Raw genomic sequence first — 27,836 nt, forward strand, 5'->3', positions numbered from 1 at the left:
CCCGGAGTCAATGGTCTCCTACAGCGGGGTGACGGGGCGCCTCTCACCGGAGTCTGGTCTCCCAGCGGGTGACGGGGGCGCCTCTTCACCTTCGGAGTCAATGGTCTTCCTACAGCGGATGACGGGGGCGCCTCACCCCCCCGGAGTCAATGGTCGCCTCCCAGCGGGGTGACGGGGGCGCCTCTCACCCCCGGACCATGGACAGTTCTCCCTGCTCACACTGTCACTATATCCGCCAAGTGAGCGACTGAGAGTGCATGTTTAGTAAGTCTTACCCGCTTGATTACTTTATTTCTTTTGTTCTTTTCTTTTTTTCTTACTTTCTCTCTTTCAATTCCATTATTATTATTATTATTATTATTATTATTATTATTATTATTATTGTTGTTGTTGTTGTTGTTGTTGTTGTTGTTGTTGTTGTTGTCGTTGTTGTTGTTGTTGGATCACCATCGTCGTGTTAATTGCTTCACAACCTCGGATCACGTAACTTACACACAACACAACATAAATAGTTAAGTGGGGAGGTAGACATTATCCAGGCTGATGGTGTGAGCAAAACTTTTATCTCTCTCTCTCTCTCTCTCTCTCTCTCTCAAAGCCAAACTGTTAAAACACTCTGTGTGTGTGTGTGTGTGTGTGTGTGTGTGTGTGTGTGTTAAGAAGGGTTTTCAGAGTGAGAGGTAAAATTGCAACCAATAAATTCTCCCTTCAATGAGGCGTACTAACATAACTTCCTGTTCCGATGCTCGAGATTTCAGGCTGGGCGGTGCAAACAATTATGGCTCTTATAACATATATACACAATCATCTTTTTGCCCCTTGACTATTTGTAGGTCGACGGTGGCGGCGGCCTTCCCACCCCTTAACACAGAAGCAATTGATTTTGATCCTTTTGGTCTGGTGTCATAAAGGCCAAAATGTAACTCACCTACATCACTTGGCTGGGTGTGGTGGGGGTAGGTGGAGGAAGGGGGAACTAAACCTCACAAGTAGCGAGTAAATTTCACCCTTATTAAATACGGTATTAAGACCCGGAATGGCGTATTTTGGATGATATTTACGAAGACCATCAGTAGGGGAGGTCTTGAGTGGCCACCAGTGGTCTTTGGTCTTCCGATTATCCCTCCTCCTCCTCCCAGACCTCTTTCCTCCTCCTCCTCCTCCTCCCTCCTCCTCCTCCTCCTCTAGGTCATGGAGTTATTTTTTTTGGTAAAGTAAATAACAGAAAAAAAAAATTGAAAATAAATAGAATAAATAAGAGAATAACAAAAATAATGAATAATAATTGAAAAAAATAGTAATAGGATGATTAGTAATTTTACACCTGATAACTAACGTAGGTAAGACAGTGAATAATAAGAAGTTCTGATAAATATGGTTCATTAATAAAGGTTAACTTGTTAAATAAGGTTAAAATAATATTATATAAGGTTACAGTTAAATAGGAAAAGCTTAAAATGTTGAATAAGAAAAGCTAAAAATATTAAATAAGAAAAGCTAAAAATATTAAATAAGACCAAACTATTAAATAAGAAAAGCTAAAAACAATAAGAAAAGCTAAAAATATTAAATAAGAAAAGCTAAAAATATTAAATAAGAAAAGCTACCATAAATAGCTGTAGTGCCTTAAGAGAAAGAATAAAAAAATATATATATATATATAAGACTCTTGGGGTTAAGGAATTTATGTAGAGAGGAAAGTTTGGGACCGTGTAGTGTTTCAAGAGCAGCCTTTCCGTTTACTGACACATACAGTCTACCTACACAAAAAACACGTATCCACAAAAAAAGAAAATTCAATCTTTACGGAATAGAAACGTCGGTATTAATTTCAGTGTTGGGGCAATTTAAGGAGGAATATTTTGTAAATCCAATAACAATTTTATGGAATCGTTTAGTTTTATTCAAATGGTTTTCACAGATAAGAAGAGAGCGAGAATTGTTTATGTGTGTGTGTGTGTGTGTGTGTGTGTGTGTGTGTGTGTGTGGAGAATAAAGTGGTATGGCAAGAGGGATGTGGTAGTGAACGGTGTGGGAGGTGATGTGGTAGTGAACGGTGTGGCAGGAGGTGGTGTGGTAGTGAACGGTGTGGCAGGAGGTGGTGTGGTAGTGAACGGTGTGGCAGGAGGTGGTGTGGTAGTGAACGGTGTGGGCAGGGGAGGTGGTGTGGTAGTGAAAGTGTGGGCAGGAGGTGATGTAGTGAACGGTGTGGCAGGAAGTGTGGTGTGGTAGTGAACGATGTGGGTAGGGAGGTGTGGTAGTGAACGGTGTGGGTAGGAGGTGGTGTGGTAGTGAACGGTGTGGGTGATGTGGTAGTGAACGGTGTGGCAGGAGGGATGTGGTTATATAACAACGGGATCTCTTGAGTGAGTACTACAGCGTCGTCAGCCGTCAGTAGGGGTGGTGGCTGGTAGACGTCAGCCGTCAGTAGCTGCAGACGTCAGCCGTCAGTAGGGGTGGTGGCTGGTAGACGTCAGCCGTCAGTAGGGTGTGGCTGTGACGTCAGCCGTCAGTAGGGTGGTGGCTGTAGACGTCAGCCGTGGGGTGGTGGATGGCTGGTAGACGTCAGCCGTCAGTAGGGGTGGTGGCTGTAGACGCGTCGTCAGTGTGTGGGCTGGCAGACGTCACAGCCCCACCAGCGCCTCCTTCTGTATACGTATTTGAGCCACCCTAAACCACCCTAGCCACACCATGACTCACCTCAGCCACACCATGACTCACCCTAGCCACACCATGACAATAACTGACCTGCTCTGTGTCCTGTAACATACGTGTCAGCCATCACCTGGTCCTGCACGACCTTCCCATGGCCCCTGTAACCTGCTCAGCGTCGCCCCTCCCCACAGTAGCCCCCCTCCCCCAGAAGCCTCTCCCACAGTATCTATTCCCCACAGCCCCCCTCCCCCACAGCAGCCCTCCCCACAGTAGCCCCCCCACAGCAACCTCCCACAGTAACCCCTCCCCACAGCAACCCTCCCCACAGTAACTCCCCACAGTAGCCCTCCACCAGTATTCCCTCCCCACAGTAGCCCCTCCCCAGCCCTCCCCACAGCCCTCCCCACAGTAGCTCCCCTCCCCACACAGTAACCCCCCCCACAGTAGCCCCCCTCCCCCACAGTAGCCCCTCTCCCCAAAGTAGTCCTCTCCCCACAGTAGTCCTCCCTGCACAGTAGCCTCCCCACAAGGACCCCCCACAGCAGCCTCCACATTAACCCTCCCACAACCCCACAGCATCCCCGCAGCCCTCAGTAGCCCCACCTCACTGTAGCCCCCTCCCACAGCCCCCCCCACCCTCACAGTAGCTTCCACCCCACAGGCCCCCACCCCCACACAGCCCCCCCCCACATAGCCCCTCCCCACATAGCCCCTCCCCTCAATAGCCCCCCCACAGTAGCCCCTTCCCACAGCAGTCCTCACCACAGTAGTCCCTCCCCACATAGCCTCCCCCACATAGCCCTCAATAGCCCACCATATAGTAGCCCCTTCCCCACAGTAGCCCCCACCTGCACAGTAGTCCCCACCCCGACAGTAGCCCCTCCACAGTGTCCCTGCATCATGAACACGGCAAGTGCAACCAAACCCCTGGTTGAAATATAGTGGATAATTAAAGGATAATCTGGCTGGGTTATTATTATGACGGCTAATAACACGATGGTCCGTACGACTGACTGGGGGAGGAGGGCCTGAGTCAAGCATTTTATGTTGTCACCTACGGCCCACCTCACACGCCAAGATGGTTTAACAGGTGAGGTAAGGTGAGGTGGTGGTGTGAGTGGTATTGGTGCTGGTGGTGTGTGGAGCTGGACGGTCCGTAGGTACATCAGGTCGTATGGATGATCGTATTAACGGGCAAGAGGATTTGATTTAATGTGTGTGTGTACGTTTTTGTTGCTTTTTGACCCTTATACTCCCTGGCTGGAAGGTCGCGATTCTCTCTCTAGCGTCACGTATTCTTCCTTAACTACTGCTCCAACTACCAGAAATGATACAAGTCGATCCTCTTTTTTTTTTAGTTAATTACACATAAAGGCTGGATTTTTTTCCGTGGTCTCAAGTTTGCAGTTTATTACACAGTACACAGTCACTCTAAGTTAGCATTGATCCCTCAGCTTCAAGTCGTGTGTATAAAGCATTAACCAGTTTTTCAGAGCGGTAAGTAACTCTCGCCGTTAACCTTGTATGGTCGCTGCTTTATTACTGCCACTGAAAAAGAGTGAATTCTAAAAAGCGATTTCGGATGATAAATTGATAAGCGGTTTTTCCATCTCTGTGACCAACACAGTCTGGTTGTTAGTGGTAGTTGGGCTCACTGAAGGGTTACAGCTTTCACCAGGCTTGTTGTGGCCCGTCGTCACCGCTCCTGCTGGGGGTGAGGTGGAGGTGAGACATTATATCGTCACCGTCACCGTCAGGAGGGCAGTTCCAAGGAGGCTAGAGGTGGGAAGAGAAAATGGATTGTCCTGGGGAGGTGAGACGAAGGTGTTGTAAAGGTGGAAGTGAAATAAATGGTTAGGTTAGGTTTTGTGTTGGGGAGGACCCTGGAGTGATGGTGGGGAGGACCTCGGAGTGATGGTGGAGGACCTGAGTGATGGTGGGAGGACTGAGTGATTGGGAGGACCTCGGAGGATGGGGGAGGACCTCAGTGGTGGGAGGACCTGAGGATGGGGGAGGACTCGGGAGTGATGGTGGGGGAGGACTGGAGTGGTGGAGGACCCCGGAGTGATGGTGGGGAGGACCTGAGGATGGGGAGGACCTCGAGTGATGGTGGGAGGACCTCGGAGGAGAGGTGGGAGGACCTCGGAGGAGATTGGGGAGGACCTGATGATGGTGGGGAGGACCTCGAGTGATTGGGGGAGGACTCCAGGTGATGGGAGGACCTCGAGTGATGGTGGAGGACCTCGGAGGATGGTGGGGAGGACCCTGAGTGAGTACAGGTATAACACCATTAATTAAGAAAGGGTGTCCAGGTGAATGAGTTGTACCTGAGAATGATACAGTGAAGGTGTTGCCCGGGCCTCCACACAACCAGTTACCTTCTATAAACTCAGGACGAGAACACACACGGTGACAGGTGTGTGTGGACCTGGACAGAGCACTGCTGGAACAGTGTGTGTGTGTGGGACAGAGCACTGCTGGAACAGGTGTGTGTACCTGGACAGGAGCACTGCTGGGTGTGTGTGTGTGTATTGGACACTGCTGGAACAGGTGTGTGTGGACCTGAGAGCACTGCTGGGACAGGTGTGTGTGTGTGTGGACAGAGCACTGCTGGAACAGGTGTGTGTGTGGACCTGGACAGAGCACTGCTGGGACAGGTGTGTGTGTGACAGAGCACTGCTGAGCTAACTGCGCTAATACTGACTATAGCCTTCAACTTTTCGTAATCTGGTGTTTCATTAATTATCAATGTTGATATGACGAAGAGCGGAAACAGAAAATTAACGACCGTTCCATATGCCTAAAATGTATCATTTTAATGGTTAAACATAAATGTGTGTGTGTGTGTGTGTTTGTGTGTGTGTGTGTGTGTGAGCTGCTGCCTCGCCATCAGTTGCTGACAGTATGTCTTGTAGCATATCTCACCTCCTGCACACACCAGCCTCACACCACACCACCACCACACAACCACACACACCACACCAGCCTTACACCACACCACCACCACACAAACACACCACAACACACCATTACACCACACCACCACCACACAACCACACGCACTTACACCACACCACCATATACCACTCACATATGGGTCTATAGAGTACGTGTTTCATAAAGATTGTGTTTTACTTAGAGACACACACACACACACACACACACACACACACACACACACACACAAATACAGTGTGGTGAGGGTGTGTGGTAGTGGTGGTGGTCAGCAGGTGGTGTTGTGGCAAACTCTGTGTGTGTGTGTGTGTGTGTGTGTGTGTGTGTGTGTGTGTGTGCTGTCATCTCTCACCATCTTCATCTGCTATCGTACTAAGGGTTAAGATGTACTCATGGTGTTAAGATGTACTCAAGGTGTTAAGATGTACTCAAGGGGTAAGATGTACTCAAGAGGTGAAGATGGACTCAAGGTGTTAAGATGTCATACTAAGGGGTTATGATGTACTCAAGGGGTTAAGATGAACTCAAGGGGTTAAGATGAACTCAAAGGCTAAGATGTACTCAAAGGCTAAGATGTACTTCAAGGTGCTAAGATGTACTCAAGGGGTTGAGACGAACTCAAGGGGTTAAGATGTACTCAAAGGGCTAAGATGTACTCAAGGGTTAAGATGTACTCAAGGGTTAAGATGTACTCAAGGGGTTAAGATGAACTCAAGGGGTTAAGATGAACTCAAAGGGCTAGATGTACCAAAGGGGGAATGATACTCAAGGTGTTAAGATGTACTCAAGGGGTTAAGACGTACTCAAGGGGTAAGACGAACTCAAGGGGTTAGAGATGTACTCATAAGATGTACTCAAGTGTAGATGTACTCAAGGGGTTAAGATGTACTCAAGGGGTTAAGATGAACTCAAGGGGTTAAGATGAACTCAAAGGCTAAGATGTACTCAAAGGGCTAAGATGTACTCAAGGTGTTAAGATGTACTCAAGGGGTTAAGACGAACTCAAGGGGTTAAGATGTACTCAAGGGGTTAAGATGAACTCAAGGGGTTAAGATGAACTCAAAGGGCTAAGATGTACTCAAAGGGCTAAGATGTACTCAAGGTGTTAAGATGTACTCAAGGGGTTAAGATGTACCAAGTAAGATGTACTCAAGGTGTTAAGATGTACTCAAAGGAGATGTACTCAAGGGGTTAAGATGTACTGGTTAAAGGTTAAGATGTACTAAGGTGTTAAGATGTACCAAGGGGTTAAGATGTACTATAAGATGTACTAAGGGTTAAGATATTGCCTAGTTGTTTATTCCAGTGAACCCATAAAGGACTGTCCTCTCCATATGGTCCGTTATATCGAGGTTTCATTGTCTAGTACCTCCCACTCCTCGCTGGGCCTTGCGTCATCACTTCTCACTCTTGAGGTCATCATCTTTCTCACTCTTGACGTCATCACTTCCTTCTCACTCTTGACGTCATCTTCTCCTCTTGACGTCATCACTTCTCCTCTTGACGTCATCTTCCTTCTCCTCTTGACGTCATCACTTCCTTCTCACTCTTGACGTCATCACTTCTCACTCTTGACGTCATCACTTCTCACTCTTGACGTCATCACTTCCTTCTCACTCTTGACGTCATCACTTCCTTCTCCTCTTGACGTCATCACTTCCTTCTCACTCTTGACGTCATCACATCGCAGTACTGTTGTCGGTGTAGCAGTACTGTTGTTGGTGTAGCAGTACTGTTGTTGGTGTAGCAGTACTGTTGTTGGTGTAGCAGTACTGTTGTCGGTGTAACAGTACTGTTGTTGGTGTAGCAGTACTGTTGTCGGTGTAGCAGTACTGTTGTTGGTGTAGCAGTACTGTTGTCGGTGTGAGTACTGTTGTTGGTGTAGCAGTACTGTTGTTGTCGGTGTAGCAGTACTGTTGTCGGTGTAGCAGTACTGTTGTCGGTGTAGCAGTACTGTTGTCGGTGTAGCAGTACTGTTGTTGGTGAACAACAGTACTGTTGTTGGTGTAGCAGTAGTTGTCGGTGTAGCAGTACTGTTGTTGGTGTAGCAATTACTGTTGTTGGTGTAGCAATACTTTGTTGTTGGTTAGCAGTACTGTTGTCGGTGTAGCAGTACTGTTGTTGGTGTAGCAGTACTGTTGTCGGTTAATAACGTACTGTTGTTGGTGTAGCAGTACTGTTGTCGGTATAGCAGTACTGTTGTTGGTGTAGCAGTACTCTGTTGTTGGTCTTCAGCAGTACTGTGTTGGTGCAGTACTGTTGTTGATTCTAATGTACTGTTGTCGTGTGTGATACTGTTGTCGAGTCAACAGTACTGTTGTTGGTGTGTGTGGTACTGTTGTCGGTCTCAACAGTACTGTTGTTGGTGTAGCACTACTGTTGTTGGTGTCAACAGTACTGTTGTTGGTATAGCAGTACTGTTGTTGAATAACAGTACTGTTGTGGTGTAGCAGTACTGTTGTCGGTCTTAGCAGTGCTGTTGTTGGTGTAGCAGTACTGTTGTCAATTATAGCAGTACTGTTGTCGGTGTAGCAGTACTGTTGTTGGTATAACACTACTGTTGTTGATTTTAGCAGTACTGTTGTCGGTGTAGCAGTACTGTTGTTGGTATAGCAGTACTGTTGTTGGTGTAGCAGTACTGTTGTTGGTGTAACAGTACTGTTGTCGGTGTAGCAGTACTGTTGTTGTCTAAGCAGTACTGTTGTTGGTGTAGCAGTACTGTTGTTGGTGTAGCAGTACTGTTGTTGGTGTAGCAGTACTGTTGTGTGCTTAGCTTTGTCGGTGTAGCAGTACTGTTGTCGGTCAACAGTACTGTTGTTGGTGTAGGATATGTTGTTGGTGTAGCAGTACTGTTGTCGGTGTAGCAGTACTGTTGTTGTTGGTGTAACAATGCTGTTGTTAGTGTAGCAGTACTGTTGTTGGTGTAGCAGTACTGTTGTTGGTGTAGCAGTACTGTTGTTGGTGTAATGCTGTTGTCGGTGTAGCAGTACTGTTGTTGGTGTAACAGTACTGTTGTTGGTGTAGCAGTACTGTTGTGGTTAGCAGTACTGTTGTTGGTGTAGCGCAGTACTGTTGTTGGTCAACAAGTACTGTTGTTGGTGTAGCAGTATGTTGTCGGTGTAGCAGTACTGTTGTTAGTGTAGCAGTACTGTTGTCGGTGTAGCAGTACTGTTGTTGAGTGTTGACACTGTTGTCGGTTAGCAGTACTGTTGTTGGTGTAGCAGTACTGTTGTTGGTGTAGCAATGCTTTTTGTTGATGCAGTACTGTTGTTGGTGAAGTACTGTTGTCGTGTAGCAGTACTGTTGTTGATTTAGCAGTACTGTTGTCGGTTAGCAAGTACTGTTGTTGGTCTAAGCAGTACTTTTTATTGGTGTAGCAGTACTGTTGTTGGTAGTTGTCGGTGTTAGTACTGTTGTTGAATAGTACTGTTGTCGAATTATAACAGTACTGTTGTTGGTTAGCTTAGTACTGTTGTTGGTCTAGCAGTACTGTTTGTCGGTGTGAGTACTGTTGTTGGTGTAGCAATGCTGTTGTTGGTGTAGCAGTACTGTTGTTGGTGTAGCAGTACTGTTGTTGGTGTAGAGTACTGTTGTTGGTCATAACAGTACTGTTGTTGGTGTAGCAGTACTGTTGTAGCAGTACTGTTGTTGGTGTAGCAGTACTGTTGTTGGTGTAACTATAGTTGTCAGTGTGCAGTACTGTTGTTAGTGTAGCAGTACTGTTGTCGGTTATAGCAGTACTGTTGTTGTTATATAGTTTTGTTGGTTATAGCCTGTTGTCGGTGTAGCAGTACTGTTGTTGGTGTAGCAATACTGTTGTCGGTGTAGCAGTACTGTTGTCGGTTAATATAATACTGTTGTTGGTGTAGCAGTACTGTTGTCGGTGTAGCAGTACTGTTGTTGGTTATGTAGTACTGTTGTCGGTGTAGCAGTACTGTTGTCGGTGTAATTATTGTTGTCGGTGTAGCAGTACTGTTGTCGTTGTAACAGTACTGTTGTCGGTGTAGCAGTACTGTTATCGGTGTAACAGTACTGTTGTCGGTGTAGCAGTACTGTCTTTGGTGTAGCAGTACTGTTGTTGATGATGGCGCAGCAGAAGAAAGTAATGTAGTCTCGTCTTTAGTGTGTGTGTGTGTGTGGCGGGTGATTGTGGCGCCGCCTGTAAAACAAAAGCCTTAATATGATTATTTACTTAGGCATAAATTTTAATGCTGGTTTACTGAGGTGTAAACCGTACTGTATTTACACAAGGTAAAACTTTGTAAACCGATAACGTTATGGTGTTAATAAGTCTGGTGAAAAACCTGTATCATTATTTTAGTGGAATTAATAGCGGGTGTGTGTGTGTGTGTGTGTGTGTGTGTGTGTGTGTGTGTGTGTGTGTGTGTGTGTGTGTGTGTGTGTGTGTGTGTGTGTGTGCAAGTGAGTGACGCCTATACTCCACGTTGAGGATAACCTAATGATTAGTTATTTGTTTTACCGTAGGGGTGAGGAGGAGGAGGAGGATGTGTGGACACCCCCATCAGGAGGACTGGTGGTGATGGTTGTGGTGATGGCAGTGGTGGTGATGGCACTGGTGGTGATGGCAGTGGTGGTGATGGTGGCCCTCCTCAGGTATCGCCGTGGTGAGCCAAGCTATTCAAGAGTATATCCCGCACAAACTTGTGGCGGGATAATGCGTGTGTAAGGGTGTATTGTGCGGCGTGATCCGTGGGCGGGGCCGGGGCGCCACACAAGAAGAATCGCCGATTGAGCGTCTTGTGGTGAGCCGTAAACAAGCGTCAGCACTCCTGGCTGCCACGCCTGCTGCTGGCTCTTGTAGTGTGATGGTGCACCGTGTACCTGCCTCCGTCCGTCCTGTTGTGATGGTGCACCGTGTACCTGCCTCCTCTGTTGTGATGGTACCGTGTACCTGCCTCCTGTTGTGATGGTGCACCGTGTACCTGCCTCCGTCCGTCCTGTTGTGATGGTGCACCGTGTACCTGCCTCCGTCCTGTTGTGATGGTGCACCGTGTACCTGCCTCCCTCCTGTTGTGATGGTGCACCGTGTACCTGCCTCCCTTCTGTTGTGATGGTGCACCGTGTACCTGCCTCCGTCCGTCCTGTTGTGATGGTGCACCGTGTCCTGCCTCCCTTCTGTTGTGATGGTGACCGTGTACCTGCCTCCGTCCGTCCTGTTGTGATGGTGCACCGTGTACCTGCTCCGTCCTGTTGTGATGGTGCACCGTGTACCTGCCTCCCTTCTGTTGTGATGGTGCACCGTGTACCTGCCTCCGTCCGTCCTGTTGTGATGGTGCACCGTGTACCTGCCTCCGTCCGTCCTGTTGTGATGGTGCACCGTGTACCTGCCTCCGTCCGTCCTGTTGTGATGGTGCACCGTGTACCTGCCTCCCTTCTGTTGTGATGGTGCACCGTGTACCTGCCTCCGTCCGTCCTGTTGTGATGGTGCACCGTGTACCTGCCTCCTTCTGTTGTGATGGTGCACCGTGTACCTGCCTCCGTCCTGTTGTGATGGTGCACCGTGTACCCCTCCGTCTGTTATGATGGTGCACCGTGTACCTGCCTCCCCTTCTGTTGTGATGGTGCACCGTGTACCCTGCCTCCCTCCTGTTGTGATGGTGCACCGTGTACCTGCCTCCCTTTTGTTGTGATGGTGCACGTGTACCTGCCTCCGTCCGTCCTGTTGTGATGGTGCACCGTGTACCTGCCTCCCTCCTGTTATGATGGTGCACCGTGTACCTGCCTCCCTCCTGTTTGTGATGGTGCACCGTGTACCTGCCTCCCTTCTGTTGTGATGGTGCCGTGTACCTGCCTCCGTCCTGTTGTGATGGTGCACCGTGTACCTGCCTCCCTTCTGTTGTGATGGTGCACCGTGTACCTGCCTCCCCTCCTGTTGTGATGGTGCACCGTGTACCTGCCTCCCGTCCTCCTGTTGTGATGGTGCACCGTGTACCTGCCTCCCTCCTGTTATGATGGTGCACCGTGTACCTGCCTCCCTCCTGTTGTGATGGTGCACCGTGTACCTCGCCTCCCTTCTGTTGTGATGGTGCACCGTGTACCTGCCTCCGTCCTGTTGTGATGGTGCACCGTGTACCTGCCTCCCTTCTGTTGTGATGGTGCACCGTGTGCCTGCCTCCCTCCTGTTGTGATGGTGCACCGTGTGCCTGCCTCCGTCCTGTTGTGATGGTGCACCGTGCCTGCCTCCCTTCTGTTGTGATGGTGCACCGTGTACCTGCCTCCCTTTGTTGTGATGGTGCACCGTGTACCTGCCTCCCTCCTGTTGTGATGGTGCACCGTGTACCTGCCTCCCTTGTTGTGATGGTGCACCGTGTACCTGCCTCCCTTGTTGTGATGGTGCACCGTGTACCTGCCTCCGTCCTGTTGTGATGGTGCAGTGTGCCTGCCTCCCTCCTGTTGTGATGGTGCACCGTGTACCTGCCTCCCTCCTGTATGATGGTGCACCGTGTACCTGCCTCCCTCCTGTTGTGATGGTGCACTGTACCTGCCTCCCTTTTTGTTGTGATGGTGCACCGTGTACCTGCCTCCCTTCCTTTGTGATGGTGCACCGTGTACCTGCCTCCCTTCTGTTATGATGGTACCGTGTACCTGCCTCCCTTCTGTTGTGATGGTGCACCGTGTACCTGCCTCCTTCTGTGATGGTGCACCGTGTACCTTGCCTCCTTCTGTTGTGATGGTGCACCGTGTACCTGCTTCCTCCTGTTGCTGACTTAACCCTTGGGACGATGACGACCCTTCAGGACGATGACTTAACTTGAGGGACGATGATTTAACCCTTGAGGACGATGACTTAACCTTGAGGACGATGACTTAACCTGAGGACGATGACTTAACCCCTGGGACGATAACTTAACCCTTGAGGGATGATGACTTAACTCGCGAGGACGATGACTTAACTCCTGAGGACGTGATTTAACCCCTTGAGGACGATGACCTAACCTTGAGGACGATGATTTAACCCTTTGAGGACGATGATTTACTCCTTGAGGACGATGATTTAACCATTGAGGACGATGATTTAACCGCCCGGACGATGACCCTTATCAGGACGATGACTTAACTCCTTCAGGACGATGAGCTTAACTCCTTGAGGACGATGACTTAACCATTGAGGACGATGATTTACCTTTGAGGACGATGATTTAACCCTCGAGGACGATCTGTACGCCAGGGAACGTTCGCTTCGTCGTCCTGGCGCTGATGTCATGCCTGGCGCTGGTGTTGTGTACCTGGCGCTGGTGTTGTGTACCTGTCGTGGTGTTGTGTACCTGGTGCTGGTGTTGTGTGCCTGTCGCTGGTGTTGTGTACCTGTCGCTGGTGTTGTGTACCTGGCGCTGGTGTTGCCTGTCGCTGGTGTGTGTACCTGGCGCTGGTGTTGTGTACCTGGCGCTGGTGTTGTGCCCTGGCGCTGGTGTTGTGTACCTGTCGCTGGTGTTGTGTACCTGTCGCTGGTGTTGTGTACCTGTCGCTGGTGTTGTGTACCTGTCGCTGGTGTTGAAGTAAATGTGTTTGTTTACTCATTTGTTGTTCAATGGGATAAACATTATTTAAATCCTTCCAAAATATCGTATTATTAACACTGTTTATTGTATCATAAATGTAACGTGACCATTATTTACTGAGAGGGTTTGTGTAGCGTATATATTGTTGCCATGTATTTTTATTGTTGTGTGTTATGTGCGGACCTCAGAAAGAAACTCACACAAGTATGGGGTACACAAATACATAGGCATACACACATGGTATATGTATATATGTATACTGTATATCAGGATTAAAAGAATAGAATTAATCCTCATTGTGTTGTTCATTTTCAAGTAGTACGTCCCCCTCCACCACCCTCTCGAGAGACAGCGGAAGACCTACCAACAGTCCCAGGTCCTGTTTTCTTATTTCCTGCCTCCCGGGGCCTCACTGTGGGTCGGGACTTCTTCATTACCTGTACAATTAGTCTCAGCCTCTGGGAGATGAGTCATTATTAGGCGGTGTTGCTCCTGAGTTGGGTCCTGGGTCCACCCTACTGGCACCGTCCCTTAATGAACGAGTAACGACCCTAGCCTCGCCTCAACCCCGCGCCCTACCTCCAAATCCGCCCAGTCTCAACCCCGCCCTGCCTCCAGCCTGCTCTGCCTCAACCCTGCCCTGCCCCAACCCCCTCCCTACCTCAACCCCTCCCCTACCTCAACCCCGCGCCGTGCCTCAACCCTGCCCTGCCTCCAACCCCTGCCCTGCCTCAGCCCTGCCGTGCCTCAACCTGCCCTGCCCCCAGCCAGCCTGCCTCAAGCCACCCTTGCTTTCCCTCAACCCCGTCCTGCCTCGCCTCGCCCTCCTTGTCTCTTCCCAACCTTCCCTGTTTCCCCCGCTACGCCCATCCTCGTTCCCCCTCGCCCCACCATCCTCGCCTCTGACCCTTGCCCTGCCTGCCCTGTCCTGCCTCGCCCTGTCCTGCCTCGCCCTCCTGCCCCCTCTCATTCTCGCCCCCTCCCATTCTCGCCCTCCATTCTTGCTCCTCCCATTCTCCTCTCCTGCCTCGCCCTCCATTCTCGCCCCTCCCATTCTCGCCTCCCATTCTCGCCCCTCCTGCCTCGCCCCTCCCATTCTCGCCCCTCCTGCCTCGCCCTCCCTGCCTCGCCCTCCCTACCTCCGCCCCTCCCTGCCTGCCCCTCCATTCTCGCCCCTCCCTGCCTCGCCCCTCCCATTCTCGCCCCTCCTGCCCTCCCTCTCGCCTCCCTCTCCCCCTCCCTTCTCCCCTCCTGCCTCGCCCCTTCCTGCCTCGCCCTCCCTCGCCCCTCCCTGCCTCCGCCTCCATCTCGCCCCTCCTCCGCCTCCCTCCCCTCGCCCCTCCCTGCCTCTCCCTCCCATCCTCGCCCCTCCCTGCCTCTCCCCTCCCATTCTCGCCCCTCCTGCCTCGCCCCTCCATTCTCGCCCCTCCCTGCCTCGCCCCTCTCATTCTTGCCCTTCCTTGCCTCTGCCCTGCCCTGCCTCACCCCGCCCTGCCTCACCTCTACCATTGTATTGGGTGTTAACAGTGAGTCTTAACAGAGACAAGAGTACAAGCTCAACACACTCTTCCTCCCTTCTCTACCTCCTCTTCCTCCTTCTCCTCCTCTTCTCCTCCTCTTCCTCTACCTCCTTCTCCTCCTCTACCCTCCTCCTGTTAGTCGTACTAGCTGCAGAGGAAAGAATTAGCTCACCTATATAGCCGAGTTGAGGTTGGCGACACAGTGATGTAATCTAAGATAATAATAATAATACACATAATAACTACCTGTGGGAATATTCTACCCAGGTAACTCAGTGTTTAATTGCAGGTATAATTAGACACAGGTGATGTTATAGTGTATTGTTATATTGAGTGGAAAGGTAAGTTACGTGGATTGCCAGAGAGTTGATGGATAAATGGTGTAGAAAATAAAAAAGTGGAAGGTAGAGGGAAGTTTTGGCTCAGGTCCAGTGGGCTGTGTGGTACTGGTCCTGATGATGAGAGTTTTTATTGTTGTTGCTTATGGTGATGGTTGTGGCAGCTGTGGCGAGCTATGGCTTACCGTGTACCCCGATAACACCATAATATTGACTCCACCATCATCATCATCATCATCACTGTTTACCCACCACCACTACTACCACTACTACCAACCTACCACTACCACCACTACCACCACAACCTGTGTTTACCAGCTACCACCCTAGTTTGCTCTACATGTTAATCTATTCTGGAAATGTGTGTCCCTGGCGACTCTGACGGGGGAAAAAATAATACCGGGATGAAATAATGCTGTCATGATGTCTGCAGCGAGCGACGGTGTACATGAGTGGGTGTCTGCACGTTACACACACACACACACACACTTAACACAGTCACCTCAGACAAGGTCCTCATATATCTCTCATTGGTCGAGCCATCACAACTACTGCCTCTCCCTCCCCCACAACTACTGCCTCTCCCTCCCACACAACTACTGCCTCTCCCTCCCCCACAACTACTGCCTCTCCCTCCCCCACAACTACTGCCTCTCCCTCCCCCACAACTACTGTCCCTCCCTCCCCCATTAACTACTGTCTCTCCCTCCTACAACTTACTCCTCCTCCCCCCCACCTCCCTCTGTGGCTGTGCAGACGGACAGGTGAGTATGAGATGGGTAACACTAGGTCATATTAATTAAGGAGGGTGATACTAAGATGGTGGAGGAGAATTAGTGAAGGAACTCTCACCCTTGACCTGACCTGACCTGACCTGACCTGACCTAACCCAACCTTAAATCTAACCTAATCCCAATCCCAACCCAACCCAACCCAACTCCAACCTAATCCCAACCCAACCCAACCCAACCCAACCCAACCCAACCCAACCCAACCCAACCTAACCCAACCCAACCCAACCCAACCCAATCTAACCAAGTTGTGTGCTACGAGACTGATCTTCCTGGGTTGCCAATATTACCAGGAATACACCGACAGCGTGAACTTGGCCTGACTGTGGGTAAACAGTGCAAGCAGCAGCGTCAACACCATCAACTTCTTTAACTAGAGCCTTGAATGAGCTTACAGACCGGCCACGTCGTCACACTTCTGTTACCGGTATGAATTTATTTGTTTCTCTGTCGGGTGAACATGATGATTGGGGGTGCTCTAGAAACTAGCCATTCTGAATTTAGTGGTGGTGCAGACCAGATCGAAAGAATACACCAGGACTGGTTTGATGAAAATGACCCGGCAATCAATGTACTCGTCGATGATAAACGTGCATCATTAACTGACCGGCAGAACAACCCTCAGTCTTGGACCAAAGCTGATACCTTCCGCAAGAAGAAATTTTTTGGCCCAGCGGGAACTTCGCAATCAAAGAGTGACTGATTTATAAATAAAGCATGTGAAACACTAAAATTTGCAGATCAACACAAGATGCTCGAATTTTTCAATTCCACTAAAATATTTCATGGGCCAATCACTCGTGGCGCAGCCTTCCTCTGCTCACCCGACGGTAACTCCCTAATTAAAGACGATGAAGGCCTCCTTCAGCACTGGAAAGAGCATTACCATTCACTGCTCAACCGAAACACTGATGTGGATGTCTTGACTACCCAGCAGGTGCCTCAGTATACATAGCTGACCCACCTCAGTTATACCTGGATGAGGGAGCTATTGCCATCAAACAAATGAAAAATAACAAAGCCTCAGGGCCTGATGGAATCCCAGCAGAGGTGTATAAAGCAGTCGTCTCCACTCTCTCCTGGAGAATATATGGGAAAAGGAGGAAATCCCCCAAGCTCTTAAAGACGTTTCCATTGTCAATATTTATAAGAACAAAAGAAACCTGTCAGACTGTGGCAACTACTGTGGGATCTCGCTGCTGTCTGTAGCTGACAAGATTATTGCCCGCGAGTCCTCCTCAACAGACTTCTTCCTGAGGCGGAAAACTTCCTCCCAGAATCTCAATGTGGCTTTAGACCCTCACGTGGCACCACTGACATGATCTTTGCTGCCCGCCAGATACAGGAAAAGTGCAGAGAACAGCATCGTCACCTGTACATGGCTTTCGTCGACCTAACCAAGGCCTTCGACTCGGTCAACAGGGAAACCCTCTGGTGGACTCTCAGCCGTTTTGGCTGCCCACCAAAATTCATTACCATTGTGAGGCAACTCCACGATGACATGAACGGCAGTGTCCTGCACAATGGCACCCAGTCTGAGTTCTTCCCCATCCAAACGGGGGTAAAACAAGGATGTGTACTGGCAACAACTCTCTCTTCCATTTTCTTGGCTGCCTTCCTTACTCGTGCCAGTGCCAATTTAGCCAGCGGGGTGGACATCAAGTCCAGAATGAAGGGTCTTTTCAACATAAGATGACTCCAGGCAGGAACAAAGGTGTCGGCAGCTTCCATTACTGAACTTCAGTATGCAGACGACCTCACCCTTTTCGCTCACACTGAACGCGACCTACAGGAGATCCTGAACACCTACGCAGATGCGTATGCACACTTCGGCCTTGAGGTGAATGTATGTAAGACTCAGATTCTCTTTCAACCTGCCCCTGGTTCAGCCACACCTCCACCGTCCATCCAGCTTTACGGTACTACCCTCTCTAATGTTGCCCACTTTTGGTATCTCGGCTCCCACCTGTCCGCCACCGCCGACATCGATGAAGAGATTCAGCATCGGATCAGATGTAAATCTCAAGCTTTTGCCAGACTCCGTACCCATGTCTTCAGCTGTAGGGAGCTGAAATTATCCTCAAAGTTTAACGTATACCGAGCAGTGGTCCTCTCCACCCTGCTATATGGCAGTGAGACATGGGTCACATACAGGAGGCACCTCAAGGCACTTGAAAACTTTCCCCAAAGTAGTCTGCGTTCCATCCTCCGTGTTCGCTGGGAAGACAAGAGAACAAATGCCAGTATTCTTGCTGACACCAACTGTAGGAGCATCGAGGCTACCATTATCCACGAACAACTACGCTGGACTGGCCATATTACCCGCATGGACGACAGTAGACTGCCAAAGCAGCCTCTTTACAGTCGCTTAACGAATAGTAAACGTAACGCTGGCGGGCAACTGAAAAGGTATAAGGATAGTCTTAAGACAAACCTGAAAAAGTGCCAAATTGACCCCTCACCTGGGAGACTATTACTCCACATCGTAACGCTTGGGGGAGCACCATACGAGAAGGTGTCAATACTTTCGAGTTAACCCGACTGCAAACCGAGGCAGACAAGCGCATTACCGGAAAGACGGTGCCGCCACCCTTCCCACAGTAGATGTAGTCCTCCACACGTGCAACATCTGTAGACGACCCTGCCGGTCCCGTATCGGCCTCTTCAGTCACCTCAGAACTCACCAACCTAGGTGACATCCTTAATAACTCATATCATTGTATCATAGCTGGATGATCGTCATACTAGATTCCGAGTGACAGCAAAGTAGTAGTAAATACAGTGGTGTAGTGTGGTGTAGAGACAGGTGTAGTGTGGTGTAGAGGCAGGTGTAGTGTGGTGTAGAGGCAGGTGTAGTGTGGTGTAGAGACAGGTGTAGTGTGGTGTAGAGGCAGGTGTAGTGTGGTGTAGAGGCAGGTGTAGTGTGGTGTAGAGGCAGGTGTAGTGTGGTGTAGAGGCAGGTGTAGTGTGTGTGAGGGCAGGTGTCTGGTGGTGTGGGGCAGCAGGTGTGGTGTGGTGTAGGGCAGGTGTGGTGTGGTGTGGGAGCAGGTGTGGTGTGGTGTGGGGGCAGGTTGTGGTGTGGTGTAGGGAGCGGGTGTGGTGTGGTGTGGGGCAGGTATGGTGTGGTGTGAGGGCGGGTGGTGTGGTGTAGGGGCAGGTGTGGTGTGGTGTAGAGGGCGGAGTGTGGTGTGGTGTAGAGGCAGGTGTGGTGTGGTGTGGGGGCGGGTGTGGTGTGGTGTGAGGCTTGGTGTGGTGTGGTGCTTAGATGCAGGTGGTGTGGTGTGGGGCAGGTGTGGTGTGGTGTGGGGCAGGGTGTGGTGTGGTGTGGGGACGGGTGCTGGTGTGGTGTGGGGGCGGGTATGGTGTGTGGTGTAGAGGCAGGTGTAGTGTGGTGTAGAGGCAGGTATAGTGTGGTGTAGAGGCAGGTGTAGTGTGGTGTAGAGGCAGGTATAGTGTGGTGTAGAGACAGGTGTAGTGTGGTGTAGAGGCAGGTGTAGTGTGGTGTAGAGGCAGGTATAGTGTGGTGTAGAGGCAGGTGTCGTGTAGTGTAGAGGCAGGTGTAGTGTGGTGTAGAGGCAGGTGTAGTGTGGTGTAGAGGCAGGTGTTAAGTGCATTTAGGGAAGGTTATCTATACACCTTCAACTGTTTATGGTCAAGAGTGGTAGAGGTCGTTAGTGTCAGGCGGAGGAGGTGAGGATGGCTGCTGGGGACTTGTAGGAGGAGGTCTCAGGACATGCCGGGATGTAGTGCGTGTTGGCTGGGAGGTGTATGTGCTAAGAGTATTTTGACTTCAAATATGACAGAGATGGCGGTAATTGTGTCGCTAATGTGAGCCAGTACAAGAGAGCGTTTCATGACTCCTCGTTATACCTCTAACTTGATCAGCTTCAGGTAAACTGTTCTGGAGTTTTTCTTTAATTTTACCAGGTACAGTTGGCTCCACCCCTGCGTTTACTACTCAGTGAATACATCTTCCTAAGTGAGGTTTTCCTTGGTAGGCGGCATTTATGACCAAATGGATTCTGGATGTGTTTGAATCAATCTTTCCCAGCTCAATAAAGTCGTCTGGTGGCAGTCATAATAAAATAGTTAAGACGACGCCGTAGTGAAGGATTAATTATATTATTTATCAAAACAAACAGGAAGTGAGCACCACACACCTCCCCTCACACCTCCCCTACCTCTCACACCTCCCCTACCCCTCACACCTCCCCTCACACCTCCCCTACCCTCCCTGCTCTCACCTCCCCTACCCCTCACCTCTACCCCTCACACCTGCTCTCCCACACCTCCCCTACCCCTCCACCTCCCCTCACACCTCCCCTACCCCTCACACCTCCCCTCCCTCTCAGCAGCACACGGTGACGGTGGCGCCTCACACATACACCAGGGGCAGGTAACACATTTAAACAAAACAGAAGCAACAGCATTTGTTGTTGTGTATGTGATAAACTATTCACGTGAAGCCTGAATATTTTATCTCTGGTAAACTGATGCATATTTACTCCTCATTATGCCACACACACACACACACACACACACACACACACACACACACACACACACACTATGTATGTATGTATGGGGGGTGTGTATACATGCCCTCTCTACACCTCTCTTCTCTCTCCTCTCTCTCTCCTGTCGTTCCTTTACCCTCTCCCTGTTTCTCTCCCATTTCTCCTTCTCTTCCTCCTCCCCTCTTCTCTCCTCTCTTTATTCTCCTCCTCCTTCTCCTCCCCTCCCCCTCCCCACCCATAGGAGAAACTACAGGAACGTGAGATATAATGTGGGGAGGAAGAACTGGTTACCTCCCCACATATCCTCCCCCATTCTCACCACACCCTCTTCTAACCTCTTCCGACCCCCACCTCATTTCCTCCCCACCCCACCGCTGTCTCCCCAGTGCTTTTATCTCCTTCCAGTCCAACCTGCCTCCCTACTGTCACCCCTCACTCGACCCTTTTCCCTATCTCTCTCCCCACCACTTCCTCACCTTCCCCACCTCTCCTCACCTTCTCCCCACCACTCCCATCTCCCCACCACTTCCCCACCCCCCACCACTCCCACCATCTCCCCCACCACCCCCACCATCTCCCCACCATCTCCCACCACCACCCACCACCCCACCATCCCCACCACCCCACCATCTCCCCACCATCTCCCCACCACCACCCCCACCATCTGCCCACCACCCTCCACCACTCCCCTACCCTTCTCCCACCATCTCCCCACCACCCTCCACACACCTTCACTTCTCCACCACTCCCCTACTCCTCTCCCTCTCTCCCACAACACAGGAAAAAAATCAGTAGACAAACTTGAAATAATGGAAGGTAAAAGTGTGTGGCTTCTCTCACAGATACACGGGAACCACATCAGTATTTCACCCCGTGTTCCGCCTTATTAGCGCTAATTTAGTATTTCTACAAAACCTGGGGGAGGCAAAGGTGAAACAAAGGGGGGTAGGGGTATGGGTAGGGGTGGTGGTGGTGGTAGGGGGTGGTGGAAGGGTAGTGGTGGTGTAAGGGTATGAGGGGAATGGTGGTGTAAGGGTAGGGGTGGTGGTGGAAGGTAGGGGGGTGGTGTATGAGGTGGTGGTGGTGGTGGAAGGTGGGGGTGGTAGAAGGAGGGGTGGGGGGTGGCGGGTGGTGGTGTAAAGGAGAGGAGGGGTGGTGGTGGTGTGTAAGGGTAGGGGGTGGTGGTGGGGGTAAGGGTAGAGGAGGGTAGGGGTGGTGGTTCGATAAGGGTAGGAGAGGTGGTGGAGCAATGGGAAGGATGGTATAGGGGTGATGCCTGACACTGGGGGTGAGGAAGGAGGGAGAATTGTGTATTTGTGTGTATATTTATAATTCATTAACCCTGAAGTGCAACCAACCCAACTCAACCAAAATCCAATAAACCTAACCTAACCCAACTCCAACTTCAACTCTCCCCACCCTCAATCTCACTCCCCACCCCACCTCTGCTGTTTAAGCATGAACATTCAGGCAGGTCCGAGGGCTGGTGATAAGTTCAGTTCACGTCTATATATTTCAGCCCCAAGTTCCACAGTATGCTGGTTAGGTTAGGTTAGGTTAGGTTAGGGGGTTAGTTAGGTTAGGTTAGGGAGGTGGGCTAGGTTAGGTTGGGTTTAGGTTTGTGTTTAGGTTAGGTTTGGTTAGTTGGGGTTAGGTAGTTGTTTAGGTTTGGTTAGGTTTGAGTGGGTTAGGTTAGGTTTAGGTTGTTGTAGGCTGGTTAGGTTAGGTTAGGTTAGGTTAAGCAGCAAACCCAGCGGTGTATAGGGTGTACAGTGTATAAGGTGTAGTGTACAGTATATATGTGTACAGTATATCAGCATACGTCAGCCCCACACCACCTATCTTGACCACCGGCCCGCCACCAGTAAGTTGGCTGGACACAGGAAATACTGCTCGATAACTCCTACCTAAGTGTACCTTATGGTCTGACTGGGCTTGGCTATAGAACAGTGTGGTGAGGTTAAATTTGTTAAGGGTTAGGTTAGGTTAATTTATGATTGGTGTTGAGGTTAAGTTTGTTTAGGTTAGAGTTAATAGTAATAATATATTGTAGTGTTTTGTGTGGCAGCTCTGACGGCCAGCCAGGTATCTGCAGTTGCTTTTATACACATGTATAATACTTGCATATATATATATATATACACTTACACTTCTACAAACTTTTTGTCCCATTTTGAAAGTATATATATTGTGTGACGCATCGAGGTGGATTGGCTGTACTGACCACACACACACACACACACACACACACACACACACACACACACACACACACACACACCTGCCTTAGAACACCTGTGGAAGTGAATGAACTAATAATATATTTCATTGTTGCAGGTACAGTAGTGCGACCGTGAGTGTTTGTCCTGACCCCCATCCCTCTCCTCCACCTGCACGCCCCCTCACCTGAGCCCTCCCCCCACCTGACGCCCTCCCCCTCACCTGACACCTCCCCTCACCTGACGCCCTCCTCACCTGGGCGCCCTCCTCACCTGGGCGCCTCCCCCCCTGACGCCCTCCCTCACCTGGACGCCCTCCCCCCTCACCTGACGCCTCCCCACCTGACACCTCCTCACCTGGACGCCCTCCTCACCTGGACGCCTCCTCACCTGGACATCCCCTCACCTGGACGCCTCCTCACCTGACGCCTCCCCCTCACCTGACGCCTCCCCTCACCTGACGCCCTCCCCTCACCTGACGCCTCCTTCACCTGACGCCTCCTCACCTGACGCCCTCCCCCTCACCTGGACGCCCTCCTCACCTGGACGCCTCCCCCCTCACCTGACGCCCTCCCCCTCACCTGGACGCCCTCCCTCACCTGACACCCCTCCCCTCACTGACGCCTCCCTCACCTGGATGCCCTCCCCACCTGGACGCCTCCCTCACCTAGACGCCCTCCCCTCACCTGACGCCCTCCCCTCACCTGACGCCCTCCCTCACCTGGACGCCCTCACCTGACGCCCTCCCATCACCTGGACGCCCTCCCTCACCTGGACGCCCTCCTCACCTGACGCCTCCTCACCTGACGCCCTCCCCTCACCTGACACCTCCCCTCACCTGGACACCCTCCCTCACCTGGACACCTCCCTCACCAGACGCCCTCCTCACCTGGACGCCTCCCCCTCACCTGACGCCCTCACCTGTATAGTGTCACCTGGGAGAGGTCTGTAAGTACAAGCATTAACTGTTTTTGGTACTGTTCACTTTCGGTTACATTGAAGCTTCTCTATACCGGACTTATATCTATATAGTCCGTTAAATAGAGGTTTTATCTCTAACGGACCCTCGATATAACGGACTTCCATCTCTATATAATTGGCATAACGGACCCTCGCTATAACGGACTTCCATCTATATATATCGCATAACGGACCCTCGCTATAACGTACTTCCATCTCTATATAATTCGCATAACGGACCTCGCTATAACGGACTGGACCTCATAACGGACGTCCATCTATATATTCCGTTAGATGGAGGTTTTAGTGTACTCAAGGTAAGTTTAATTTCAATTGTAATGTTGATTTGATGGGAGCCATAGGTGGGAATTACTGCTCATCCACCAGTCATCCACGCCATCTAGTCATCCACGCCACCTAGTCATCCACGCCATCTAGTCATCCACGCCACCTAGTCATCCACGCCACCTAGTCATCCCCGCCACCCAGTCATCCACGCCACCCAGTCATCCACGCCACCTAGTCATCCACGCCACCCAGTCATCCACGCCATCTAGTCATCCACGCTACCCAGTCATCCACGCCATCTAGTCATCCACGCCACTCAGTCATCCACGCCATCTAGTCATCCACGCCACCTAGTCATCCACGCCATCTAGTCATCCACGCCTCAGTCATCCACGCCACCTAGTCATCCATGCCACCAGTCATCCACGCCATCAGTCATCCACGCCATCTAGTCATCCACGCTACCCAGTCATCCACGCCATCTAGTCATCCACGCCACCTGTCATCCACGCCATCTAGTCATCCACGCCACCTAGTCATCCACGCCACCTAGTCATCCACGCCACCTGTCATCCACGCCATCTAGTCATCCACGCCACCTAGTCATCCACGCCATCTAGTCATCCACGCCACCCAGTCATCCACGCCATCCAGTCATCCACGCCACCTAGTCATCCACGCCACCCAGTCATCCACGCCATCTAGTCATCCACGCCACCCAGTCATCCACGCCACCTTGTCATCCACGCCATCAAGTCATCCACGCCACCTGTCATCCACGCCACCTTGTCATCCACGCCATCTAGTCATCCACGCCACCTAGTCATCCACTTGAGGTCATCCACTCTTGGTGCTTGGATGAGGGGGTAGAAAGGAATGAGTGAGAGGGGGGAGGGTGAGAGGAATGAGGAGAGGGGGTGAGAGAGGGAATGAGTGGGGGAGGTGGAGGGAGATGGTGGGTAGAGGGAGTAAGGGAGAAGGAGGAACAGACTGAAATATGGAAGAGGAGGAAAAGAGATAAAGGGGAAGTAAGAGAGAGAGAGAGAGAGAGACATAAGAGGAAAGAGGGAGAGAAGTTACTTAGGGAGAGGGAGAGGGGGGGTGGGGGGAGGAGAGGGGGTTGGGGGGAGGAGGAAGCGCTAGGGTCCTGGCACCTGGACCAAATTGCAAACGGAATGTGCCCAACGGGTTTCGGTATCTGGCTTAGTAGGGGAGTGGTGGGGTGTAGTAGTGGGGGTGTGTGTAGTGGTGGGTGTAGGGGTAGTGGGGTGGTGGGTGTAGGGGTAGTGGGGTGTAGTGGTGGGTGTAGGTGTGGTGGGGTGTAGGGGTAGGGGGTGTGTGGTGGGTGTGTGTGTGGTGGGGTGTAGGGGTAGTGGGTGTGTGGTGGGTGTAGGTGTAGTGGGTGGGGTAGGGGTGTAGGGGTGGGTGTAGGTGTGTGGGGTGTAGTGTGTGTAGTGGTGGGGTGGGGTAGGGGTATGGTGGGTGTAGGTGTAGGGTGTGTGGGTGTAGGTGTAGTGGGGTGTGTAGGTGGGTGTAGTGTGTAGGGTGGGGTGTGGTGTAGTGGTGGGTGTAGGGTGTGTAGTGTGGTGTAGTTGGGGTGTAGGGGTAGGGGTGTAGGGGTGGGGTGGTGTAGTGGGGTGTGAGTGCAGGGGTGAGGTAGGGGTGTAGTGGTGGAGGTAGTGGTGGGTGGGTGTGGGGTGTAGTGGTGGGTGTAGTGGTGTAGGGGTGGGTGAGTGGTGGGTGTAGGGGTGTGGGGTGGTGGTGTGGTGTAGTGGGGGTGGGGTGTGGTGTAGGGCAGTGGGGTAGTGGGGGGTGTGTGTGTGGGGTGTGTGTGTGGGGTGTGGTGTGTAGGGGGTGGGCAGGGGTGGGGGAGGTGAGGTGGGAGGGGTGGGAGGGTGTGTGTAGTGGTAGGTGGGAGGGTGTGGAGGGTGTAGGTTGTGTGTAGTGTGTAGGAGGTGTAGGTGGAGGTGTAGGTGGGAGGTGGGAGGGGTGTGTAGTGGTGGAGGTAGGGAGGGGTGAGGTGTAGTGGTGTAGGAGGGGTGTAGGTGGAGGGTGTAGGTGGAGGGGTGTAGGAGGGTGAGAAGTAGTGGTGTAGGAGGTGGGTGTGGGTGAGGTGGAGGTGGAGAGGAGGGGTAGAGGTGTAGGTGGAGGGTGTGTGGAGGGGTGTAAGGTAGTGGTGTAGGAGAGTGTAGGTGGAGGGTGTAGGTGAGGTGGCACACCTCACTACCTCTGTGTCTTCTTGAGGTTGTATTTCTGAGTGTTTGTGGGTCACGTTCTGAGTGTAGGGTCAAGTTCTGAGTGTTTGTGGGTCACGTTCTGAGGTTTGTGGGTCATTGCTGAGTGTTTGTGGGTCAAGTTCTGAGTGTTTGGGTCACTTTCGAGTGTTTGGGGTCACTGTTCTGAGTGTTTGTGGGTCACGTTCTGAGTGTTTGGGTCACGTTCTGAGTGTTGTGGGTGCCCTGAGGTCTGTGGCTCACGGTCTGAGGTTTGAGGGTCTGCTCCTGAGGTTTGTGGGTCGTTCTGAGTGGTTGAGTCACGTTCTGAGTGGTTGTGGGTCATTCCTTGAGTGTTTGTGGTCACTTCTGAGTGTTTGGTGGGGTCAAGTTCTGAGTGTTTGTGGGTCACTTTCTGAGTGTTTGTGGGTCAAGTTCTGAGTGTCTGTGGGTCACGTTCTGAGGTTCTGGGTCAAGTTCTGAGTGTTTGTGGGCACTTTCTGAGTGTTTGGGGTAAGTTCTGAGTGTTTGTGGGTCACTTTCTGAGTGTTTGTGGGTCAAGTTCTGAGTGTTTGTGGGTCACTTTTTCTGGAGTTTGTGGGTCACTTTCTGAGTGTTTGTGGGTCAAGTTCTGAGTGTCTGTGGGTCACGTTCTGAGTGGTTTGTCATCCCTGTTAAAAAATTAAAACACATGATGGAAAATGCAATTTATTTATTTTTTAATTGTATTATTTAAACAACCACATTTTGCTAACCTAACCCAACAATTATGACACACTATGACACTCACAATGACAATCATCATGACACACTATGACACATTATGACACAATATAACACTGAGATAAGAAGACACTTGTGTTGCCCGGACGACTACCTCCCTCACTGCCTTGGACTCTGATATACTATACATATATACACAAGTTTCTACCTATCTATACATAAACACACACACACACACATACACACACATACATTCGTCGTGTAGGTTAGGTCTCCTCAGCAGTGGTCGACATGGAGCCGGTATTAAAGAGAAGTACGGTCGCACCTCTGAAATAGAACCCTAATATAGTTGTTTCCGGAACTCACAATGGGGCCCCGTGAAATATTGCAGCGGCTCTGTGAAAGGTTTAAGTGATACGAGTGCTGCTGGTGGTGGTGGTGTGTGTGTGTGTTGTTGTTACTGTTGTTTCTTGGGCTTTTTCTGTTGATGTTGCTACTGTTGATGTTAGTACTGTTGTTAGTGATGATGCGACTACTGTTGTTGATGTTACTACTGTTGTTGTTGATGATGTTATTACTGTTGTTGATGATGTTACTACTGTTGTTGATGATGTTGCTACTGTTGTTGATGATGTTACTACTGTTGTTGATGATGTTACTACTGTTGATGTTGATGATGTTATTACTGTTGTTGATGATGTTACTACTGTTGATGTTGCTACTGTTGTTGATGATGTTACTACTGTTGTTGATGTTTACTACTGTTGTTGATGATGTTACTAATGTTGTTGATGATGTTACTACTGTTGTTGATGATGTTACTACTGTTGTTGATGATGTTACTACTGTTGTTGATGATGTTACTACTGTTGTTGATGTTCTTACTGTTGTTAATGATGTTACTACTGTTGTTGATGATGATGGTACTACTTTTGTTGATGATGTTACTACTGTTGTTGATGATGTTACAACTGTTGTTGATGATGTTACTAATGTTGTTGTTGATGTTATTACTGTTGTTGATGGTGTTACTACTGTTGTTGATGATGTTACTACTGTTGATGATGTTACTACTGTTGATTATGTTACAACTGTTGTTGATGATGTTACTACTGTTGTTGATGATGTTACTGCTGT

At 50.5% G+C, this 27,836-nt stretch overlaps 1 protein-coding gene across 1 annotated transcript in view; it reads left to right on the forward strand.

Moving 5' to 3' along the window:
* The first annotated feature begins 149 nt into the window (after positions 1–149).
* LOC121855838 (proteoglycan 4-like) overlaps positions 150–27,836 on the forward strand; it is a 75,806-nt gene continuing 48,119 nt past the window's right edge. Inside the window, exon 1 of the mRNA XM_042350990.1 lies at positions 150–239. Within this exon, the coding sequence (XP_042206924.1) occupies positions 150–239 (90 nt within the window). The remainder of the gene's footprint in view (positions 240–27,836) is intronic.

This window comes from Homarus americanus, unplaced genomic scaffold, assembly GCF_018991925.1.
Source record: "Homarus americanus isolate GMGI-L3 unplaced genomic scaffold, GMGI_Hamer_2.0 scaffold14072, whole genome shotgun sequence".
Lineage (NCBI taxonomy): Eukaryota > Metazoa > Arthropoda > Malacostraca > Decapoda > Nephropidae > Homarus > Homarus americanus.